This window comes from Dermacentor albipictus, chromosome 5 (genome assembly GCF_038994185.2).
Source record: "Dermacentor albipictus isolate Rhodes 1998 colony chromosome 5, USDA_Dalb.pri_finalv2, whole genome shotgun sequence".
Taxonomy (NCBI): domain Eukaryota; kingdom Metazoa; phylum Arthropoda; class Arachnida; order Ixodida; family Ixodidae; genus Dermacentor; species Dermacentor albipictus.
In genome coordinates, this window is record NC_091825.1 from 48,626,649 (window position 1) to 48,647,831 (window position 21,183).

At 45.4% G+C, this 21,183-nt stretch overlaps 1 protein-coding gene across 3 annotated transcripts in view; it reads left to right on the top strand.

Moving 5' to 3' along the window:
* Window positions 1–21,183, top strand: part of LOC135899233 (potassium voltage-gated channel subfamily KQT member 1-like) — a 307,969-nt gene that overhangs the window by 130,570 nt on the left and 156,216 nt on the right. For all 3 annotated transcript variants that reach the window (XM_065428502.1, XM_065428503.1, XM_065428504.1), the window contains exon 2: window positions 16,323–16,413. In XM_065428502.1, the coding sequence (XP_065284574.1) occupies window positions 16,323–16,413 (91 nt within the window). The remainder of the gene's footprint in view (window positions 1–16,322; window positions 16,414–21,183) is intronic.

Sequence of the window (21,183 nt, forward strand, 5' to 3'; positions counted from 1 at the left end):
TATATAACTTGCAATTTAGCATAGCGAATAGGTTCGACAGCACCCTTTGAAACGCCTACTCGGGCCCGCCGTGGTTGCTCAGTGGCTATGGTGTTAGACTGCTGAGCACGAGGTCGCGGGATCGAATCCCGGCCACGGCGGTCGCATTTCGATGGGGGCGAAATGCGAAAACACCTGTGTACTTAGATTTAGGTGCACGTTAAAGAACCCCAGGTGGTCGAAATTTCCGGAGTGCTCCACTACGGCGTGCCTCATAATCAGAAAGTTGTTTTGTCACGTAAAACCCCATAATTAATTTTTTTTAAACGCCTATGCCTATTGGTTGGAATGCTCGGCGACGGTATTGGGAAGTTTTTTATCTGTGTCCGCGCTATGTCCGTTTAATCTGACGTACATTGATTGTCCCGTTTCACCGATATATTGTTTCTTACCGAAGGAACATTCAAACATATATATTACATCCGAACTTGTACAAGCAGAGGTAGTTTAGACTTCGTGTGTAGAACTATTATGCGAAGCATATTACGAGAGCTCAACCCAGCTCCTCAGGCGCGGCGGTGTCGCCTTCAATACCACGTGACACCGTGACGTCACGACAGGAGAAACGGGTCTCCAACTCGCGCCGTCGCTCGTGGCGTCGCGGCGGTATATAAGCAGCTGCGCTTGTTTCTAGGTGGCTTTGGCTCAACTCTTGCTAGATGGGCTGGGTGGGAATCGAACCAGGGTCTCCGGTGTGTGAGACGGAGACGCTACCCCTGAGCCACGAGTACGATGCTTCAAAGCGGTACAAAAGCGCCTCTAGTGAATGCGGTGTTTCCTTAGAAACGAGCTGTTTCTAAGGCTCAGGCATGCGTCGCTTGCTCAGGCGCACATTTCGTTGCCGCGCCGAACGCTGCGTTGCTCGACGCTCACCGCGTCCAATGCGGGGCGCGTAGTCGCTGCGCCGTAGCCCACTGTCTTACACCCCTTGGCGGGTCGACGGGAACGCTGTCGCGTTCCACTCTTGAAGGCGAAGCAGAGTAACGCATGAGTTGTTTCTTCGTCTAGCCGAACCAAATATAGCCAAGCAACAGCAGTTCACCAGGCTAAACAGTGGTTCAACAACTAAAATAAAGGCTAGTATGCTTCGCATCCTGGGCTTAACCTTAGCTAAGCCACAGCCATTTTTTGAAGTGCTTTTAATTTTAATGCGACTTTGAAGGTGCCTGCAGGTTTTGCCCCTCGGTCTTTTATTACAGGGTAATGATGTTGGCTGACTTTCGCGTGCATTAACATGTCTTTAAGGTTCCTGCTGCGGCAATAGGTAACCCTTGGTACATCCGGGAATGCTTTTCTCAGACGCAGGTTACTTTATTATATTGAGTGGTATTTTCGTGGGATGTTGTTTATGTTTGGGAGTGCATTAGAATATCTTATTATAAGGACTGGCTGATAAATAAATAAATAAATAAATAAATAAATAAATAAATAAATAAATAAATAAATAGAAATTTCGAAGCAAATTGAAGTGACCACGTTTTATATTATGTTTTTCTGAAGTTTCGAGTTATCGAAAATCGGCAAATAAAGCGAGTCATATCATTATCTCATCTACATTCTCGGTGGTGATTAAGAAGTGACTGCTGAATTGGCGCACGCGCTCCGTCCCTCAGTTTATTCTTCTTCAACTTGCGCAACCATGTCGAACACCAACGTGCAACGTATTACGGAGCACAGGCTGTCTGAGAATTCGCTTTCACGATAGCCGAAAGGTCTCTCTCCTTTACTAACTGGTTTAATGTACGAGCTGCTTTATGAATATTAAGCAAGAATCGCCTTAAGCGACCTTTGCGCGCCTCTAGAGAGAGAGATAGCAAAGAGAGGAAAGGCAGGGAGGTCAACCAGACGAGCGTCCGGTTTGCTATCCTACACCGGGGGAAGGGACAGGGGGACGGAAAGAGGAAAGCGGGATAGAGCGAACACTGTCTGTGCACGCAGCAAAGTGCGTAGATATCATTCAAGTCAAAGCAAGTGCTCCATCGATACGTTAGGCTGCCGTCAATCTTGGTGGCTCATAGCTGGTGATGCGCGTTGAAGTCACCACTGAAGACCAAGGGTCCGGTGGGCGTCAGCAGTACGTTGCAGTGCGTGGCAGTATATTTTTTTAAAGCTAAACCCCAGCCGTTCTGACTTCAGTGCGAAGATAATGATGGGGGTGAGCCATGATGCTTACTCAAGTGTTGCAAGTACTGAATTGAGAGCATCCAGCACTTGCATTGCACTTCGCGGTGATTGAGTGCGGAGGTTATTTAAGAGCATTCGAAAGGTATTCATCAGAGACCAGAGCATCATAACCACTTACCGGTCTTCTTCGGGCAGTTTGTCAAGAACACGCGCTGTTCGCTCTACAGGCGTGCGCAGCTATATCACATGACGTGGCTCCGGCTCTGGCTGTGACATCATCTGCGGCATCGCCTCTGGTTGTGGCATCGGCTGTGGTATCGCCTCCGGCTGTGGCATCGGCTGCAGCATCAGCTGTGGTTTCGGTTGTGACTTCCGCTGTTGTTCTGGCTTTTGCTGTTGCTTTAGTAGTGAGGACCAAGTTATAATATTCTCTGCCATGGCCTTGTCAGATTTAGATTGAACTGCCCCAGGCCTACGGGGCAGAGGAGGAGGTGATGTCGGATGGGGCGTACTCTTCATAGAGGTATCAGCGTTCTTTGAAGTCCGGCTGCGTCGGGAGCGTCGCTTTCTAACGGCCGCAACAGCTTCCCGACGAGACGAATGGTCTCTCGCCATCTGCTTCAAGATCGCCTTTTCCTTCTTCATTTTGGGGCAGTCCTTCGAGGAAGCATCATGGGACCCAAGGCAATTGATGCATTTCAGAACCGTGGCTGCACAAGAGTCTGCAGCGTGAGCAAACTGTCGTGTTCTCGCACACGGCGCTCACGTGTCCCAGCCTCATACAATTCTGGCATTGCAGTGGCCTTGGGATGAATGGCCGCACTGGGTGTCTAAAGTGGCCGACCTTGACGTGCGAAGGGAGAGTCTCGCCCTTGAACATAATTTTCACACAGCGGGAAAGCGGCGGTTGAGATCGAGACGTCCACGTCGTAGAGGACACCAGTAGTTGAATTCTGGGGGATGTACGAGTGCAGCTTAACGCCACCTAGTTTTCTAACTTTAGTCAAATTTCTCAGCGCAGTCTCATGTGCGACGTCGATAGCCAACACATTTTTTCGTGTATTGACTCTCACGTCTGTTATCTGATTTGGCGCCACCGCTTCAAGTTGCATCGATACGGACTGTCTGTTGAGTCGCCTCAGTTTGTCGGTAGCGAGTTCTGGTACAAATAGAATTGTATTGACTGCGGTATTCCGAGTTGGTCTTACCGTTGGCGTGCTTGAAGACATGGATGCCCCGGTGGTGTGTCTTCGTTTCGCTTTGCGGCTCTGCACAAGCTCGACGGTGTCATCGGAGAAGTCCTCACTGCTGAGCGAGTGGAGGCTGGTGTCGTCGCCGTCGGTGTCGTTTTGGAGGCCGGTACGCTTCCTAGACGCAGCCGCCACTGAAGTCGCCATTCCCGGCAGAGGCACGGGGACGTCAACATGCACCCGCGCCACGATCCATGCCGGCTCTCCAAAGATGTACACCCGTGAGCAAAAGTATACTGACCACAGGGCAGCCGAAAAAACTGAATTTCCCCGTAATTAACAGGAATAAACGGAAACTGACGAGCGCACTAGAAAATTCGCAACAAGTTTGGATTGTAGTCTGTAATTTCAAGTTACACGCACAGGCAGATGAGAAAATCAGTTTTACCGCGCATTCCCTGGTCCGTATACTTTTGCTCACGGGTGTACGCAGAAATAAGGAAAAAACAGCTGAGCTAGAGAAATAGCGTTATGGCTCGCTCGTGCCTCTAATGAATGAATAGAATTTATTGATAGGAAAGACAGAGAGGTCGACCTGAGCTAGTGCACTCCAATCTGCTACTCGCACTGGGGAAGAGAGAAGGGGAGTGAAAGTATTGGGATGGATGGTAATGATAAGAGAAGTGGTGAGTGCTTATGTACATGAGGCAGTTGCCTCGCTAGAGCCGCTCGTCGAGCTTGGTGTCCTGCAGAAACTTCAACAATACTTTTGTTGCACGCATTGAAATTGCAGTGTCAAGCCATGGGCCGAGGATAGCTTCCTCCGACAGTAGTTGTCTGCCAACGCTGGCTAGGAAGCTGTCTAACGGCCTTCGCTCCAGCATATATGCTGGGCAGTCGCACAGTACGTGTTGCAGTGTTTGCCTAAATAGACGTGACCTAAAATCTGTTAATCTTGTATTACATGTGACAGCGAATTAAGCACGTATAATTACAAGGTAAAAGTTCACTCTGTGCGGACTTCTCCGTAGGCGCCTAAACTTTGCTTCGACTCCGGGTAGGTGTTAAAAAAATTAAAATATTCGCGACGTGGCCCTACCTTATGCATTGTGCAGCCAAAGCCTGCCCTATAAGGACATGGCATTAGGCAAGTTGGTGTACGCTATTAACTGGAGCGACGCGATAGGACGAACCTCAGTAAAAAGAAGGCGAACGATGGAGAGCGCTGATTAAGAACTCTGCTAGTTATTTTTTTTTATTTGCAGAAGAACGATTAGCCTGAACTATACGACGTGAAGAGATTTTCGGTGTGTTCTGTGATAACAACGACAATATGCCGTGCCTCAAACGCGAAAGAAACCTACTGTCATAGCTAAAAAGCATTTGGATTACGATCAAGGAAAATTTATTTTATTTATGATATCTGTGTATCTATAATACGACAATTGGTTGTCAGGCGGCGCTGTGTGGTCGCTATTCTTTTCTGCGCCTTGGTCTCGTTGATATGCACCAGTCATGAATGAATGAATGAATCAATGAATCAATCAGTGAATGGCCTAACTTCCTAACAATCGTTTGGCTTAGTGAATTGACCTAACTGCACTTGTATGACGGCTTCAACTTACATAGCCTTGCTTTTCTCTTTCGGGAAAAATAACGCTAATAGAGTTCGACAGTAATAGTGCCTAAGCAGTTTGTATAGCAACTGCGACTTTTTTCAGGCACTCCCTGATTATATGTGCATGTAACAAGATCACTTTTCTTAACTATTTATTGCAGACTGTGTTGAATAATCATGTGCTTGTCATATTGCGCTTTTTCCTCTTTTATGCACTGTATCGTGTAGCTGATTTGCTGCCCTGGATGCATGGCCAGGTCAATATTGTACAGATGTTACTTTATAGAACATGAAATAAAACAAATACGTAAAAAAACACGGAAATAAAGAATGTAGGAAACTTAAGTTCTCGGTAATCTGTATGCGAGAAATTCTAATTTCTTCACTCTCTACAGCAATCATCCTTGCTCCTATAGCTTCCAAAACACTTTTTTGTATGTCGCATAGATGAACAGTCATCTGATGCACCTCCTCCTTCGCATCTTCCCACCTCCAAAAGTTGTATCTTGTTGCGGATAATTGATTGAGTTGAAGCGAACTGCATTTCATTTCGCACTCAAGTGACCAGGACACTCGCTTTCACTGCGTGTGCGAGTGCATTGACGAGGACCATGCATTTTCTCCACTCAATGTTTGAACGTAGCCCTTACATTGTACTTCCAGAGCCCAGGAAGCGGTGAGACAGTTTTACTTTCACGAGCGATTAGAAGGCAAAATTAGCAAACAGAAAAAGCAGACGAGGGGAATGATATGGACGGAAAGAAGATAGCAACGTTGTCTCGCAAATTTCCGAAAAGATGTGTAGCGCTAATCCGGCAACGGCAGCAGCGCTACTGGTCTTCGAATTGCCTGTGCAGTAGATTCACCGGCGTGTTCTGCGCGCTTGACTTGATTAATGGCCGGCGAAGCGAGCCAACTCAGCCGCTTGGTGCAATGCTGGTCACGGCAGGTGGCAAAAAAATTCAAAGCGGAGAGTCGAAGGGCGTTCCCGCCGAAACTTATGGATTTTGCGATTCCATGCAAACACCTGAACATAATTTAGAGGAACGGAAAGCGTTCTCTCAACGCTTGTAGAATTGATGGTTCTTTCTTGCACGCTTGCGATGCCGCTAGCACGTTCCTTTCAGCACCTTACTTTATTACTGGCGCGTTCACTGCTATTTATTCACTCTGTCCCTTTTCCTATTTCTTTATCAGGAGTATTGTCGATACTGCTGCTTATTAAAGGGTAACATACTGCAGGAAAGTAGGCCACCGAAAGTTCGGGTATCCGGATCATCATATCCGGATCATTTTATCATACGGGTACAGCACTTATACAAATTTCGTATTTTGCGATCCTTCTCCTTTTCAAACAATTATAAAATATTCCTTGTAACTATATCAAACCTTACACCTAATTACCCTAATAGTTGTACGCGACATACCTTAACATGGTCTGTTCCTCGTTACCGGACTGCCTACAACTCACAGGCACTCCACTTCAATTTACCATCCATTCTAAACGAATTTCCTGAACTAACTACTGCTACACAAAAGCAGCTATGTCAATTCTTCACATCAATGTTGTGAATAGAGGTCGCATAGTTATCTTGGGAATGGCGTGCATGTGTCTTGTTTACGTGGCTTTTGCCCATCCTGTACTTATTGTATTCTGTTGTGGTCTTGTTATCGTTGCGCGATGTCTGTTATCAGTGCTATTTTTGCTCTTTATTGTTTGTGAAACCTGTTAAATTACCAGAATTTTATCTTTATTTACTTTTATTTTATTTTGTGCAGTCAAAAGTCATTATACGATGATTACGCTGTATAAAAAAACGATGTGAATCCTGCTGTAACACTGCACGTTAACTTCAAGTAATCCTTACATAAACTTGTTACAGTATTACTCACATGTTATAATTATGATCAAATATGCATATATGTGCTGTGAACGTCACATGCTGCCGATGTAAGGGTCTTCAGGGACTCAGTCAGGCTGGCTGTAGCAGCTTTTAGCCCTGAAGACCATCCAAAATATTCTGGTGAAATAAACTTTGATTGATTGATTGATTGATCAAAAATAAGCCCTGCCGACTAAAGAATGCTTTAAGGGAAACAAGAAGCAACAAACTAAAGACAACAAACTGTCCCGAAAGATCAAGCTTTGATAGCGATAGCAAGGTATTAGACAGCTAACGAAGTTAAATTCGTAGTCTTGTCGGTCGCGTCAATTGCAGTAACAAAAAAAAAAATCGGTTGCTAACTAAATTACCGTGAACTGGGTAACGCGCGCACAGGTGAACTAGAACAGATCTCACTCGATGACAGTGAACACTGGCTGTAACAAGGCTGGCGTGATTAAAGGCGGCGGCCGCGTGGAGTGAAGACTTCGTGTAGCCTCTTGCTTCACCGTGTCTTCGAAATTTGAGATTGTGTGACCTCCGACACTAGACGCGCGGGAACATAGTGCGCGTGAAACAACCAGCCATCTCGGCTTGTTCTAACGTGTTACAACCGCCGCAGCTTACCTCGAAGATATGGCGCGTGGGTCGAGTATGAGATCACGTTTATGGATAGCTATACGCAGCCACAACCGGATTAGAGCAGGAGACGAGACGTGTGCTCACCTGCACCCCCTCTCCCCTTCGCGCGCTTTATCTCGTTACAGTACGCTCACCTTCCCCCTTTTCGCGTGCTTGATCACGTGACCGCCAGCATTCGGTGCACGGGTGGAGGGTGCGCATCTAGCTATCATCCTTATCGGTCTGCTCTAGCACGTTTTCTCTCGTGCCCACAGCATACAGGGGTCACGGGGGAGAGAGGGAGTGGGCAACCTATGACGTTATTAGTCTTGAACTTCTTACGGAACGTCGCGGTGATGGTGACGAGGACGGCGAAAATTTGCCTGGAATGTCTATATATCGGATTCCTATAGCAATAAAATGCCGAATGTAAAGTTAGCGGAGACATTGAACATAAAATGAAACAAACGAAGCCTGCTATACAATATGACTGGTAAGAACGCTCTGTATCGATAACAAGCGAACGTGTAGTCACAGTGCTCGTTACGAGAACAGTTTCGATCGCTACTCATTGCATAATAAAGAAAGCAAAACAACCTTGCTCACGGCTAGGACTAAAGACCATCATACAAAATTAATGCAAACTCTCAAAAACTTGGATGTAGTCAGATAATGAGCACATTCATGATTTTCACCTGTCTAACAGATTGCATGAGGTACGGTAGCAAGCCAGACACTCGCTTCGTTGATCTACTTGCTTCTCCTATGCTTCGCTTATTTATTTCTCTCGCTTTTAATATGGTTCTGTAAAGGGACTTTATATAGAAAAACAATATGCTGCATTCGCATAATAGGATTTGGGAATACTCCGAGTTCACCCTGGGAGTGTGATAAAGCTATGTCAGCCAGAAAAGAAGTAAATACAAAATAGGGGTGGAGATGTTGCCCTTTAGTACCCTACAACCTCACCATGACGCCAGAGAGCCTCACGGTGTCTGCTCGGCTTTAGTTAATCTTTCCTTTTTGTAAGAACGGAGAACATTGCATTTTAAACGAACCAAGGAGTAAATTTATCAAGTTTCAATAACTTTTACCCAAGCGCAGTGGCCAAAATAAAAGAACTGAAATTAGTTACGTCCCACTGATCTTCAAGCGCTAGAGTCTTGAAGCAAAATAATGGCAATACAGTTTTCAAAAGGAATATTTGTTCAACCTAAACTAATTTAGTATTGCTTTGATGCCCGTTTATACAGGGTGCGCCGACTCCAAGATTTACGTACATGAAAATTCCACGTAAATGGACAGAAGAAAGGTAATGTTGTTTGCTGTCATTAGGAGGTAGTCAGATTATTTTTTTATTCCACCGTAGTACATAACTCGTCTTTATGAATTATTCTATTTCTCAAATATAATACGATAAAAAGTGTCAATGAGAAATTTTAGATCAACATGTACAACTCCTAATACAGCTTTCTGTTGCTTAATACGTGCTACATAATATTGTTTTTCCGAGCATGAAAGAAGCCCACGAATACACGCAAAACTCTACGAGCGCCTGTCGCGCGGCAATTTTGCGCGTATTCGCGGGCTTTCACGCTCTAAAAACGCTTTGATGTAGTACCTACTGAGCATCACAAAACTGTACCGGTAGTTTTATTGCGCCAGTAATTATATGGACACTCCAGGCGCATTTATGCCGTCGCCGTCGCCGTGATGTTCCGTATAAAGCCCAAAGGCGATAACACCGTCACCGCGTGCGCTACGCTGTACGCGCGAGTGAATGCGCGCGAGGGGAGCCGACGATCGCGGCTCAATCTCGTCCGTGCGAAAGGGAGGAGAGTGGGGATCAAGCGCACCGTCTTCCGTCGCGCGCGATGCACCCAACGTTGCGAGGCACCGAGGGAGGGAAAGGAGAGGGGGACGGCGTTCTACTCCGGCTGCAACTGCGCATGCGCGCGCTTGCGCGACCGTATTTTGAGAGCGACCTGCGTCGGGGTCAGAGTCTAGGTACGTGGACGACTCGCAGCTTTGTGCGTGCTGTCCTCGGCACTCAGATTGCGTTGAAGCGATGGACAGCACGAAGGTCACTTAGCTCAGCGCTGTTGCCGCGCTTGCCCACGCCAGCGTTTCGACAGCGAGTGCCCGCGTTCATACAGTGTGGTGTGCCCATGTTTGCTGTTCACGCTGACACCATGCTTGTAATTTAGTTAGCAATAGAATGTTTACAAGTTCATAAGGACGATAAAAGTGCTATCCTTACTTCGTACGGCTGTCTGCTAGTTTGCTATCACAATCGATACTTCGCCCTTCTGGGTAAACTGCGGCTTTTTTCATGTTGGTCTGCAATTTTCTCATTGACACTTTTCATCTAATTATATTATTTGAGAAGTTGAATAATTAATTAAAACAATGATTTAATTAGACGGAACCGAAAAATAATCTGAGTATCTCCAAGTAGCGGCAAACAACATTGGTTTGGTGGTTCTGTCCAGCTACGTGGCATTTGCATATTTTTCAATCTTGGCGCATGATAGTTGGGACGTGCTATATATCGTAAAATAAGTGTGTTAAAGTGCGACAGGTAATGTATCATACAACTGCAATAAGCTAAACTCTCGTGTAGTGTGTTTGCAAGAAAAACGAATGATTCACATCATAGGTAATGAAAAACACGGGGACTGCGGGAGACAGAACTTCAAGACGATGATCAAAACGAGAACAAGATGAAAGCAGGAGCCAATGTTTCGACAGGTGAACTTGTCTTTTTCAAGCCAGCATATGCTCTTCTCGGCACTGTGCATATAGGCAAGGTTCTTCTAAAGCAGAGAGAGGGTGAGGTGAGTGGCCGAGGTGACGACCGAGGGTGTTTTAGCTGCAAGGGTGTAGAATTTAGAAGGTTGTGCTCCTAGACGTCGGAGGAGGAAAGTATGGATAGTACCGAGTGTCAGCCGGTCGACGTATTACTCTAGGTTCCCCCTATCGTGGAAGTGGACTTCGCGATGGCGGCGGGCGCGGGGGGCGGGAGGGGGGGAGGAATCTGCTTCACTGGAGGTCAGTGAACTTTCGTCTCTCTGAAAGAAAGAGAGAATTACAGTAGCACCACAAAATGGTGCTTGTGGAAAAAAGAGGAATACATAATTACATAAAGGAAAGAAAGGAATCAATGTAAGAGAAGGGAGGCGGGAGGGTTGGAATTTTCCTGACAACCCAATAAGAAAAAAAAGCAGTACAATGAAAAATAGCTAAGTGCTGTTGCCTATAGTTGGAAATAGGAAAAAGAAGTAGTGCACATGGCGCCTTGAAAAATGCAAGTACAGTTGTCGAAATCACGGTTCCTTTTTTCTTTTTGTTCACGTTTTGCAAATCATGGGCCTGTATCGCAATTTTAACTCACTACACCTTGCATTTGCAATGTGGCATGAACGAAACTTTTGAGAACATTGCGAATTGATCACAAGGTCGTCAATTACACTCCCGTGCAAAATGCGCTTAGCACATGCACATAAGCGGCACTGGAGAAATGAATTGGTTATCTTGTGGTGCAGTGGTTGTGCAGTCGGGGCACACAGACTCTAGAGATGATGCTGAAGCGATTTTACTGCCTGCGCGGTTGTTCGTTTGGTTAATATAAACAAAGTGCAGTTTTGGTTGAGGGGCTTTAAATCACGGATAATTTTCTCGAACTTGATTTTAGTAGAAACAAATAGATCCTGCTCTTCTTAATTGATAGATTTGCTCGAGAAATGTTTAAAACAGGCAATGTAGCAAAAAAAAATGATGACAGCCGTACTAAGGAGCTCACATACACACAAGAAAAAATAAATGTTTCTGAGCAGTCCACAAAATTTGAATGTTCATGCTGAAATACAAATGAAGCTTTTCGTTGGTGGAAAACACAGTGCCACGAACAAACACGTAAGAGCCGCAGAGAAAGAACTACAAAATGGATTACGGAAAAGCAAATACGTGATAACGTTAAAAATTACAAAGTCAACAAATACAACGTCGTAACCAATGTTGCAATACAGATATTAACTATCAGATATTCCTGATTCTTCAAAAACTGCATTAATGCGTGTAATGTACTGTGCAGTCTAATGGCCACCAACATTTACTGGAGTGCACTTATGAGAAAAAAAAAAGAAACCGAAAGAGAGAGACAGCGCTGAAAAATAGCGTGCACATTTTCAACCACAAGCATGGACGGCTACTTCGCGGTGATAGTATCCGAGTTGACGAACATATTTTGTCGCACGAATTGAACTTTGCATTCTTCGAGAATGAGCAGATCACTACATTTTCCCATTATCCTAAAAGCGCTTTATGCGACTTATGTACATGGCTTCAGGGATAAAGCGAGCCTGGTTCATGCCGCCTGCAATGAAGATCCGTGCCTGTCGTCACCGCAAATTAGCGACAGCGCCCGAAACAGGCGTACGAAAGTGTCACTACAGGTGTCAGAGGCTCGGCTCGGGTGTTTTAGCCCAAAGAGCGAGCTTGGGCTCACAGCGAGGGCTGGAACGCTGGCTAGGAAGCGGACCTAGAACATCTGATGTGCTAAATATACATCGCATACAAACACAGAAACCCGGAGGAGCTGATAACGCACGGTGACAGTGAGCACGGCCCGTATGTGGCGCGCCCTGAATGAGGATTCACAAGCACAGCACCGTATATTTTTTGCTCGTCCGCGTGTTACTCACTGTCACGTCGGATAGGACCGGCGGCCGTGGTAACGGCGAGACATGTTTACGGAGCACGGGTGTCGCAAAATAAACTGAGTCGCCTCGGTGCTCGGGAGCGCAGTTCGGAACCACGTGGTTCCCACGTACGCCTACGTACAAGAATGCGCAAGCTGTATAGTTCAATTATGTGTCTATTTGGGCCTGTTGGTAGGTCACAAGTATGCACGCAGTTGCGCATAAAGGACACAAGAAAGGACACACGGCCTTGCGCGTCCCACTGTTCTGTCTTGTGTCCGCGTCCTTTGTGCCTCATTGCGTACATGCTGTGGGTCAACGTTGTCTTGGAAAATAACGTAATCGTCCGCGACGTCAGTGGCTGGTGAGTCCTTGCCTCCGATGTTGCATACAGTGTGTTCTACGCAACGGCGGTGCACATTTTAACAGTCTTCGTTGAGAATGTCATTTCGAAGGTGGACTTTATTCAGGAAGACCGGCAAACGCCGACTTTCATTCCTGGTCGCACACTTCCGTAGCCGCCCATCGGGCCGTTTGCCAAACAAATGCTTCCGAATAGCGAGATACATAAAAATACAAACGGATACGTTTGAGCGTCCCTTATCCAATAATTTACAGTGACACGCAACGACCCAACACAGGCGGATCCCGAGACAAATTTCGCAAGTCCGGCCGCAGCCGCAGTAGACTTGCGCCTCGGAAGATCGGAGCGACGCAGCCGGTGCACGTAATAAGATGCGCTCCCTAAAGGCGAAATCGAGAGAAAGAGGGAGAGGGGCAGCCGCAGTCGTAAGCGGGACAGGTTTAACGAATCTCGGCTCAAGGCGGACGCGAGCGATGCGCAGCCGGACGGATGCGAAAGTGAACCAGTCACTCAGTTCAACCTGGCACCTCGGGAACGCGGGTAATGAACGAGCTAGCGCGGCAAAGTCGGCTTTCCCGGCACGGTGCGACTGTAGCGCGCGCAGTGGGGACGGAGAGGGCAGATGGCCATTTTGGCTCCTTCCGCTGCTTCCTTTCCTTCTTTCTCTCTTCCTTCTTTTTTTCTGTCTTTTTTTTTCTCGCATTCTTTTCTTTTTTGGTTGTTTGCTTCGTTTCTTCTCTTGCTTTCGTTTCTTTCATATTTCTTTTCCTTTCCTTCCTTCTTTCTTGTTCACTCCCTTTCTTTATCTCCTACTTTATTTTTTTCTTCTGTATTTTGGAATTCTGCTGCTCGCGCCCAGGCACTCTCTAAACACAGATGAGTGCCGGTGTGTTGCCGCCCCCACTTCGTCTGTGCACCTTTATTTCCCCAGCTTACACGCCGAAGCCCGAGAAGAGGCCGAGTCGAAGGCCGCCGTTCTACGGGGTGTATATCTAGAAAGTAAAAAAAAAAGGCCTTCCTATTTTCGAGCTGCTATTCCAGCGAGGAAAATTAGCGTCCTTCCTCGTGGGTCACTATAAGCGTCAACAACGCGAGTATTGTTGGCGCCGTCCGATGTACGTGGGCTTCTATTTACGTCGCACGTTTCTTCCGCCGTCACCGGGTGATGGGACGCGCCGCCACCCCCTCTTCTCCCTCCCTCCCCCGCCCCGCCTCCCACTCCCCGACGGTTGCGCTCCGACACGTCAACTTTTGAGCTGATGTTTCCTTCTCTCATGTACGTCGGCTGAGGAAGCAAAGGACGGGAATTCCTCGACAGCGCTTGAGGCCCAGAACGTTTAAACGAATTATTCTTGAAGGCAAGATGAAGTAGTCAGAACCGAGTTCGGAGTAAGTAGATAATGATCATTATTAATGGGGTTTAAATGGCGCAATGGCTACTGTACGTCGCTGAGACGAGGGGACGGATGTATGTTTCGTGCGTCATCACATTTTTTCCAGAATGAATAAAATAACCTTACGGCGTGATTTGATCGCTGCCCTTTAACCTCCGATAGGCTCACGTCACTGACAAAGGCAGGTTCAGAGATGTGAATTACCAGCTGCACGCAGAGGTAAACCACGTGGAGGACTCTTGCAGAAACAAATGTTCTACACAGCGCACACAGGGTGTCCCACGTAACTTGAACGAAACTATAAAAATAAGCAAATGACACGTAGCTGGACAGAACCAAGGTAATGTCGCTTGTCGTCGTTTGGAGATACTCAGATTACTTTTTTTAATTGCACCCAATTAGATAATTAGTCTTAATTAATTATGCAACTTCTCAAATATTAAAATTCGATTAAAAGTGTCAATGAGAAAATTGTAGAGCCCCATGAAAAACTGCCGTTACAGCTTTCTGTTGCTCGATGCGGGCTACATTGAAGGTTTTTTTTTTTTTTCCGAGCGTGAAAGGAGCCCGCAGATACACGCGCAATTGCCGCGCGACTGGCAGCTCGAGGATATGCTCATATTGCTCTACAATTTTCTCATTGATACTTTTGATGTTACTATAACATTGGCGAAGTTTATTAATTAATTATAACTAATTATGTAATTAGGTGGAATGGAAAAATAATCTGAGTTTCTCCAAGCGACGGCAGACAACATTACTTTGGTGCTGTCCAGCTACGTGACATATGCATATCTTTAATGTGTGACGTAGTAGTTCTGCGGAAACCCACAAGGTGGAGAGAAGTAATGAATAAATGGAAAATCAGACATCCACCCGTTCATAGCAATTGCTACAAAGGAAGCCCATACGGGTTCCTCGAAAGAAAAGCCTTATAGTTGAAGAAAAATTCGTCCTGGTCCGTCCCGGACCAGGACGAATTTTTGGTCTTGGTATTTTTGTGTAAGTTTGTGTGTGTTGTTATAATTTTGTACGTAAGTGTTTAGGTCTGGCTGAATGAAAAAAAAAAGCGATGCTTAGGCTGGCATGGTGACGACGTTATCCCACTAATTTTACAGCGAAGCTGTTTATGGCTAGAGTTTCGTGGAATTTTAGTTTCCGTCAACAACTATGCATTTTCGAAAACTTAGCTGCCGAATTAGATGCTTAATCGCTTCATTCTATGCAAAAGCTTCTACGTCTCATCACTTCGATATGCATTTTCAGTAGGTTAGTTTTCAATTGGCACATTTTCAAGATCAGTAGATTCTCAGGTAACTATTTTTTTCTTGCTTACGGGGTATGAGGCATTCCTTAATAGGGTTTGAGTCATTTGTTCTCTTACGCGCCGGACCAATTTCTCGTTGGGTAGGCATAGAATTGCTTACGTACTTAATAACACAGGTGATACTAGACTGTGTGTGCGTGCCTATCGTCACGGTGACCACCGATCAGGGCAATAGACAGGTTCGCACCTTTGCCCACCTTTCTGTGTCACCTCTGTGCCGCGTGCTAAATAGGTTCGCCGTTCATCCACCTTCACAAGGAGGCATGTCTCATGATTGTTTCCTGAAATTTGTCTTAGCCGATCATGTGAAACGATTTTTTTCTGTCCACCTTTCTTTATTTTGAACCCACGTGCTCTTTGAAACTTGTGTGTGAACGCACTAAATGTGCTCGTGATTTGTATGAGCTGAATTGAAATTTTATTGCAAGCTTTCGCGTTTCTAGGCTGAATTCAGGTTTCTATAGAGTTGCGCAAGCTTTGGAATAGTACAGAAAGCACGAACTCTTGTGAACTACATTCTGCGGCAAGATTTGATTTCTAGAACTTCACTACGCAATGTAATGATACGCACCACTGTGTGCGGTGCAATTACAGCAGAGAATTTAACCACATTACAAAGTCTACGGATTTGCGGATTCCGCTTAGCACTCGTTCCAGGCCAAGGAAATGGCTATTGTATTTGCTGATCGCCTTTAAAAGTGTCTTCCTTGCAATGAGCAACACGCTGCTCTTCAATTGGAAAGCTGTCCATTCCGCATGTATGACTGCACCTGTCTGTCATTGTGTCGCTTGCAAAATAGCTTAACTATATGCATGGAAACGTTTACCTAAGTTTGTTTCCGAAATCGCGAATGTGACTTTGGTAAGCTGGCGAACTGGAAATTGTTAATTTAGATCGAGCTAGAACGTTGTGACCATGTTGAGAGCATACTCGAATAAGGAGAATTGTCGAGCGTGGCATGATATTCTCATTAATAATTTCATTATTTCGCCAATTTCATTTCTCGCGTCAGAAAACGACCGCACTGACGCCTGTCTTCCTCTTTTCTTGTCTCGTTTCAGATTTTTAATGGTTTTCACGTGTCTGGTGCTAAGTGTTTTTTCAACAATCAAAGACTTCGAACTATTAGCCGGTGCCATACTGCTGCGAATGGTAAGTCGCCTCCCTTTACATAATGGTTCGAACGATTTTGTGTGCGAGCACTTATCTACGGAAGTGGAAATCAGTCCTTAATACAGCATGCTATGTCCAAATGTGTGCTCAGGTTGTGCCACCTATTCTGCAAATGAATATACGCCATGCGTCAGTATAATTGACCACATCAAGACCCAAATATGCAGCATCTGTGCTGAATTAACAGTGAGTGAACAAAGAAATTATCAATCCGAAAAAAAAAAATTTCCGACAGGAGTGCTTATCTTAAACAGCTCATTCTGTTTTGTTAAAACCAGTAGTAATTTCATGTCTTGTTAGCGTTACTGGTCCGCATTTACCGTAAGGAAATATTTGCTAAATCTTCGACACAGGGCAAATCATTTACAAATTTGCATATCGGAAATGTGCGTAAATAAGTTATGGTTTCTAATTTAAATATGGCAGCAGACATAATAGAAACAATGTAATAATTATAAACCGTTTTGTTGGCTCGGATATTGTTTTAGGAAGTTTTACATCGAGAAGTGGAAGAGACATGAGGCACAATGGGCAGGTAATCTTGGCGCCTGCTCTATCGCATGGTCTCATTTGCTTTTCGCATTTAGTTATTAATACATTAAACAACTGTGCTGCATAATATTCATGTGCATTGCTGCTTTCATTGCTTGTGAAAAGATAGCTGAACCATTTACCAATCCTTACGTCCTTACTATTTGAACTCACCGCGCTATAAATACTCCCACATTGCGGCAAGCAGACCTTATATACGCGTACATTGGTGTAACCGAAATATCTGCTATCAACGTTACTTACCATACCGATTCTAATCGCGTTCATATTGTGCATTAGAAGACCACGTGTATACCCAGATATAGATGAGACAGAAAAAAGTTGATTCTCCCCTGCTATAGAGCCTTCGTGCTAAGCGTGGTAATCATTGAATGAAAAATGAAGAATATATTTCGTGGTGAACCCTCGTTTGCAGATCGTTAATTTCTAGCTCAGAGACGTTCTCTCGTGACGGCGCTAGCCCGACTTGATGACCGGCCGCTTTCTGAGCAATCTTGGAGTGCCGGCTGAGGCGACCTTCACACCAGAAGGCGTTGAAAGAGTGACTGAGGTTTCTCCGGTCAAGCGACCTGCTTGAACGATTTCGACAATTCTGCGTTCCTTTGTCTGTGTGCACTTCCATTTCTTTCTTTGGCTTTTCCCCCTCTTTTCATGTGTGTGCACTTTTTTAAGATCTTTCTGTCTCCTCTTACCCCTTCCCAAATGCAGGGTAGCTAACTGCATATCTATCGTCCGGTTAACCTGCCTGCTTTTCTCATATCTTTTATCTCGCTCTCTTTCGCCCGCTTTGCGTACACAGTGCTTTATAAAGGCAAGTACGTCAGATCAGAAAGTATAGTGTCATGATATCTCAACCAGTATTGCTATGCTGACATAATTATTTACTGGTACATATATGTTTGATATTTCAGTGCTGTACAAAATATTCAATTAGATAATTTCCAATTTATTCAGGGCAACACATGACTGCAATCAACCCAGAGAAAAGGCTGGCTACAGGAAGGGATAATATAAAATGGATCACATCTGTGTTATCAATCATGTAAGAGAGAAATCTGTGAAGTGTAATCAACCTCTCTATGTAGCTTTCATAGAATATGAAAAGGCATTTGATTCAGCAGAAATACCAGCAGTCATAAATGCATTGCATAATCAAGAAGTACGGTAGGCATAGCTGTACATTTTGGGAAATATCTACAGAGATTCCGCAGGAAATTTAGTTCGCTTCATGATAAATAGAAATTTACCTATCAAGCAAGGCTCAAACAAGGAGACACCGTCTCTACAGTGCTATTCACTGCGTGCTTGGAAGAAGCATTCAAGCTATAAGAATGGAAAGGTTTAGAAGTGAGGATCAACAGCGAATATCTCAGCAACCATCGGTTTGTGGGTGATATTATCCCATTAAGCGACAATGGGGAATAATTGGAACCAATGATTGAGGACCTTAACCGAGAAAGTGTAAGAACGGGGCTGAAGATTAATATGCCGAAGACTAAGATGATGTTCAACAGCCTGGAAAGGGAACAAGACTTCACTAAGCCTATGTGATGGGCGAGCTCGTACCTTTGTATGGTGTCTTGTGCTTGCACATGCATTTGGTTACGGAAACCTTACGGGTTTCCGTAAATAATAAAGTCAGTTAACACTCCAGCATCGTCCTGAGCACTTCTTGTCTCTGTGTACGCGTTTAGTTTGATGGTTTCATTCCTTGGTCAACGAGAAATAAGGATTGCTAGTCAGCCTGTAGCGTACGAAAAGGAGTGCGTTTATTTAGGTCACTTACTCACAGGAGACCCGGAACATGAAGAAGGAAATCGACAGGAGAATAAATATGGGTTGGTGTGCGTACGGCCGGAGTGACCAAATACTGCCTTTGAGCTGACGACTGTCGTTTGAAAAAAAGCGTACAATTTTTGCATTCTACCCTTGCTAACATGCGGGGCCGCTACTTGGAGGTTAGGAGAGAAGCTCGAAAACAAGCTAAGTCAGTCGGTACCCTCAGGAGCGTCCCATATGATGCACCCCGTATCTAAAATTTGTCTGACATAGCTTTTCTTCAGAGGATTACGGGCCTAGTGGGGAAATAGCTTCGTGTCACACCATCAGCATCCTGGCACTTGGCATGCCTTTGCTACAATGAAATTGACTTGCGTGGGCCAACACGTAAATGATGTGAAAAATATCTCTAAGTACTTATACTCGGAAACAATCTGCAAGGAATAACTGGATAGATTATATACTACCGCTGGCGTATGCTTCTTCGGGAAGCGCACGTGGACAGTTTTTTGTGCGTTTATGTGGATACGTGATTCTCTACAACTAGTTTTCTATTTCAGCTAAATGATTTTGTAAAATGAAGGTATCAGCAACGCTTGTAATTTCCCTAAATCTTAAGCAAACAGTATGACGTAAGAAGCAATGGTGTCGTGAAGGTAATTTGTAAATATCAAAAATATAACGGAAGGGGCCCCGCCTTACCGCACAGAAATAAAAGAAAAAAAATAGAATGCATATCTGCGGAGCAAAACAAAGCGACGTGTCGCATGATAACATACAGCACGGTACTTTGAATCTGCACTTAACCCTCGGGGCGGAACCGGCAAAATAAGTATATCAAAAGGTGGAAGCTTCGCTTGAATAGTCACCAATCTGCATTAGCAGAACAAAATTCGTGAGTGGCGCAGTCACGTTGGTGCCTACTTCACGCCCCCATGCTGTACTGATCGAGTCCGCCTTTTGTACACTGTAGACATGGCCTTCGTCCACCCAGGGTTCGCTGACCACGGTCGGCACTCCCCAAACAAGATAGCTGGGCACGCATCGTAACAGTAGTCAGAAGAACTTCAGTTTGGCCTAGTTGGTGTTTACTGCACATTATATTGACCGCAAATAAAGACGGGGAAGCGGAAGAAAACACAAACACAACACGGGCGACAGTAGTAGTCATCCTGGTTTCCCCTTTTTTGCCCTGAATACTGGAGTCTCCGATGTGTGAGGCTCAGCGCCTGTGCTGCAATTTTGATGAGGTAGACGCATGGCGGTGTAATAGACAACCTGTGTTAGCAGATGAAAATGTACGTGTGTAAGTGGTGCAGTCATGTCGGTGCCGGCCTCACGCCCTGATGTGCCAAATTTTGCTGAATATTTGCAAAATCATGACACTGCTTTTTCTCCCTCAACATGTTGCTATAGCTAGACGTCTCGTCAGTGTTATGCACGGGCAAGCAGAACCACTAAAAAACTTTGGAAAGGAACGACGGCGCATGCAAAAGGCCCAGCCATTGCTTACTTCGTCGAACTTGCAAAATTCCGCGAATGCTTTGTAGCATAAGAGGGACGGCAATACGATTCGGTGTTACCAGCTGCCGTTGACGTGAGTGCAAGTTTATTACCAGCGGAGGAGCTCGCTGCCTCTCCCGCGGTAATAAACTTGCAACGTACTTGTAATAAACTTGTGGATGTACTTCCACAATTTAAGGATTGCTTCTCATTGACCTCGAGGGTCAGTCAGACACCACTGAGAAAGAATCGAATAACCACGGAAAAGACACCCAGACCAAGTCAATAAAACCCGTCGCGTGTAGAGTCGAATGAACGTGAAGCGATCCAAGAGCAAGGAAAGAAAATGCTCGAGGATGCTGTTACCAGCCATCAAAAGCCCCTTGGACAGAGCCAGTAATGCTGTGTTAAAAGAAAGACGATGGTTCGCGCTGTTGTGCTGACTGCCGCAAGATTGACAGGGTGACAAAGAAAGACGTATACTCATTACCGCGTATCGACGATTCTCCCGACAGTCCCAGGCATGCCAGCTATTTCTTGCCGATGGACCTAGAAAGTAGATATTAGGAAATAGAGGTCGACAAGATCGAGAAAAAAAAAACGGCTTTCATTACGCCTGACGCGCTTTACTAATTCAAATCAGGACTTTGAACTAAAGTGAAAGTGAGCCCTGTCTTTGGGCTTAGCTCCACCGCCCTTTCACAGACTAAAGGATATGGCTTTGCAGGCCTGTTACGAATGGACGCCTGGGTTATGGACCCGCTGACAAGCCGAGTATTCCAGCGGGCGGAGTCCTGCAAACAGTTCGACCATTCTGATTGGCCGGGATAAGGCCGCGAAATTCCCTTGTCTAGTGACCTAGGGAAAACGAGGGCTCAAAAGCGGAGATCTTGAGTGCTCTGTACGGTGCGTGCT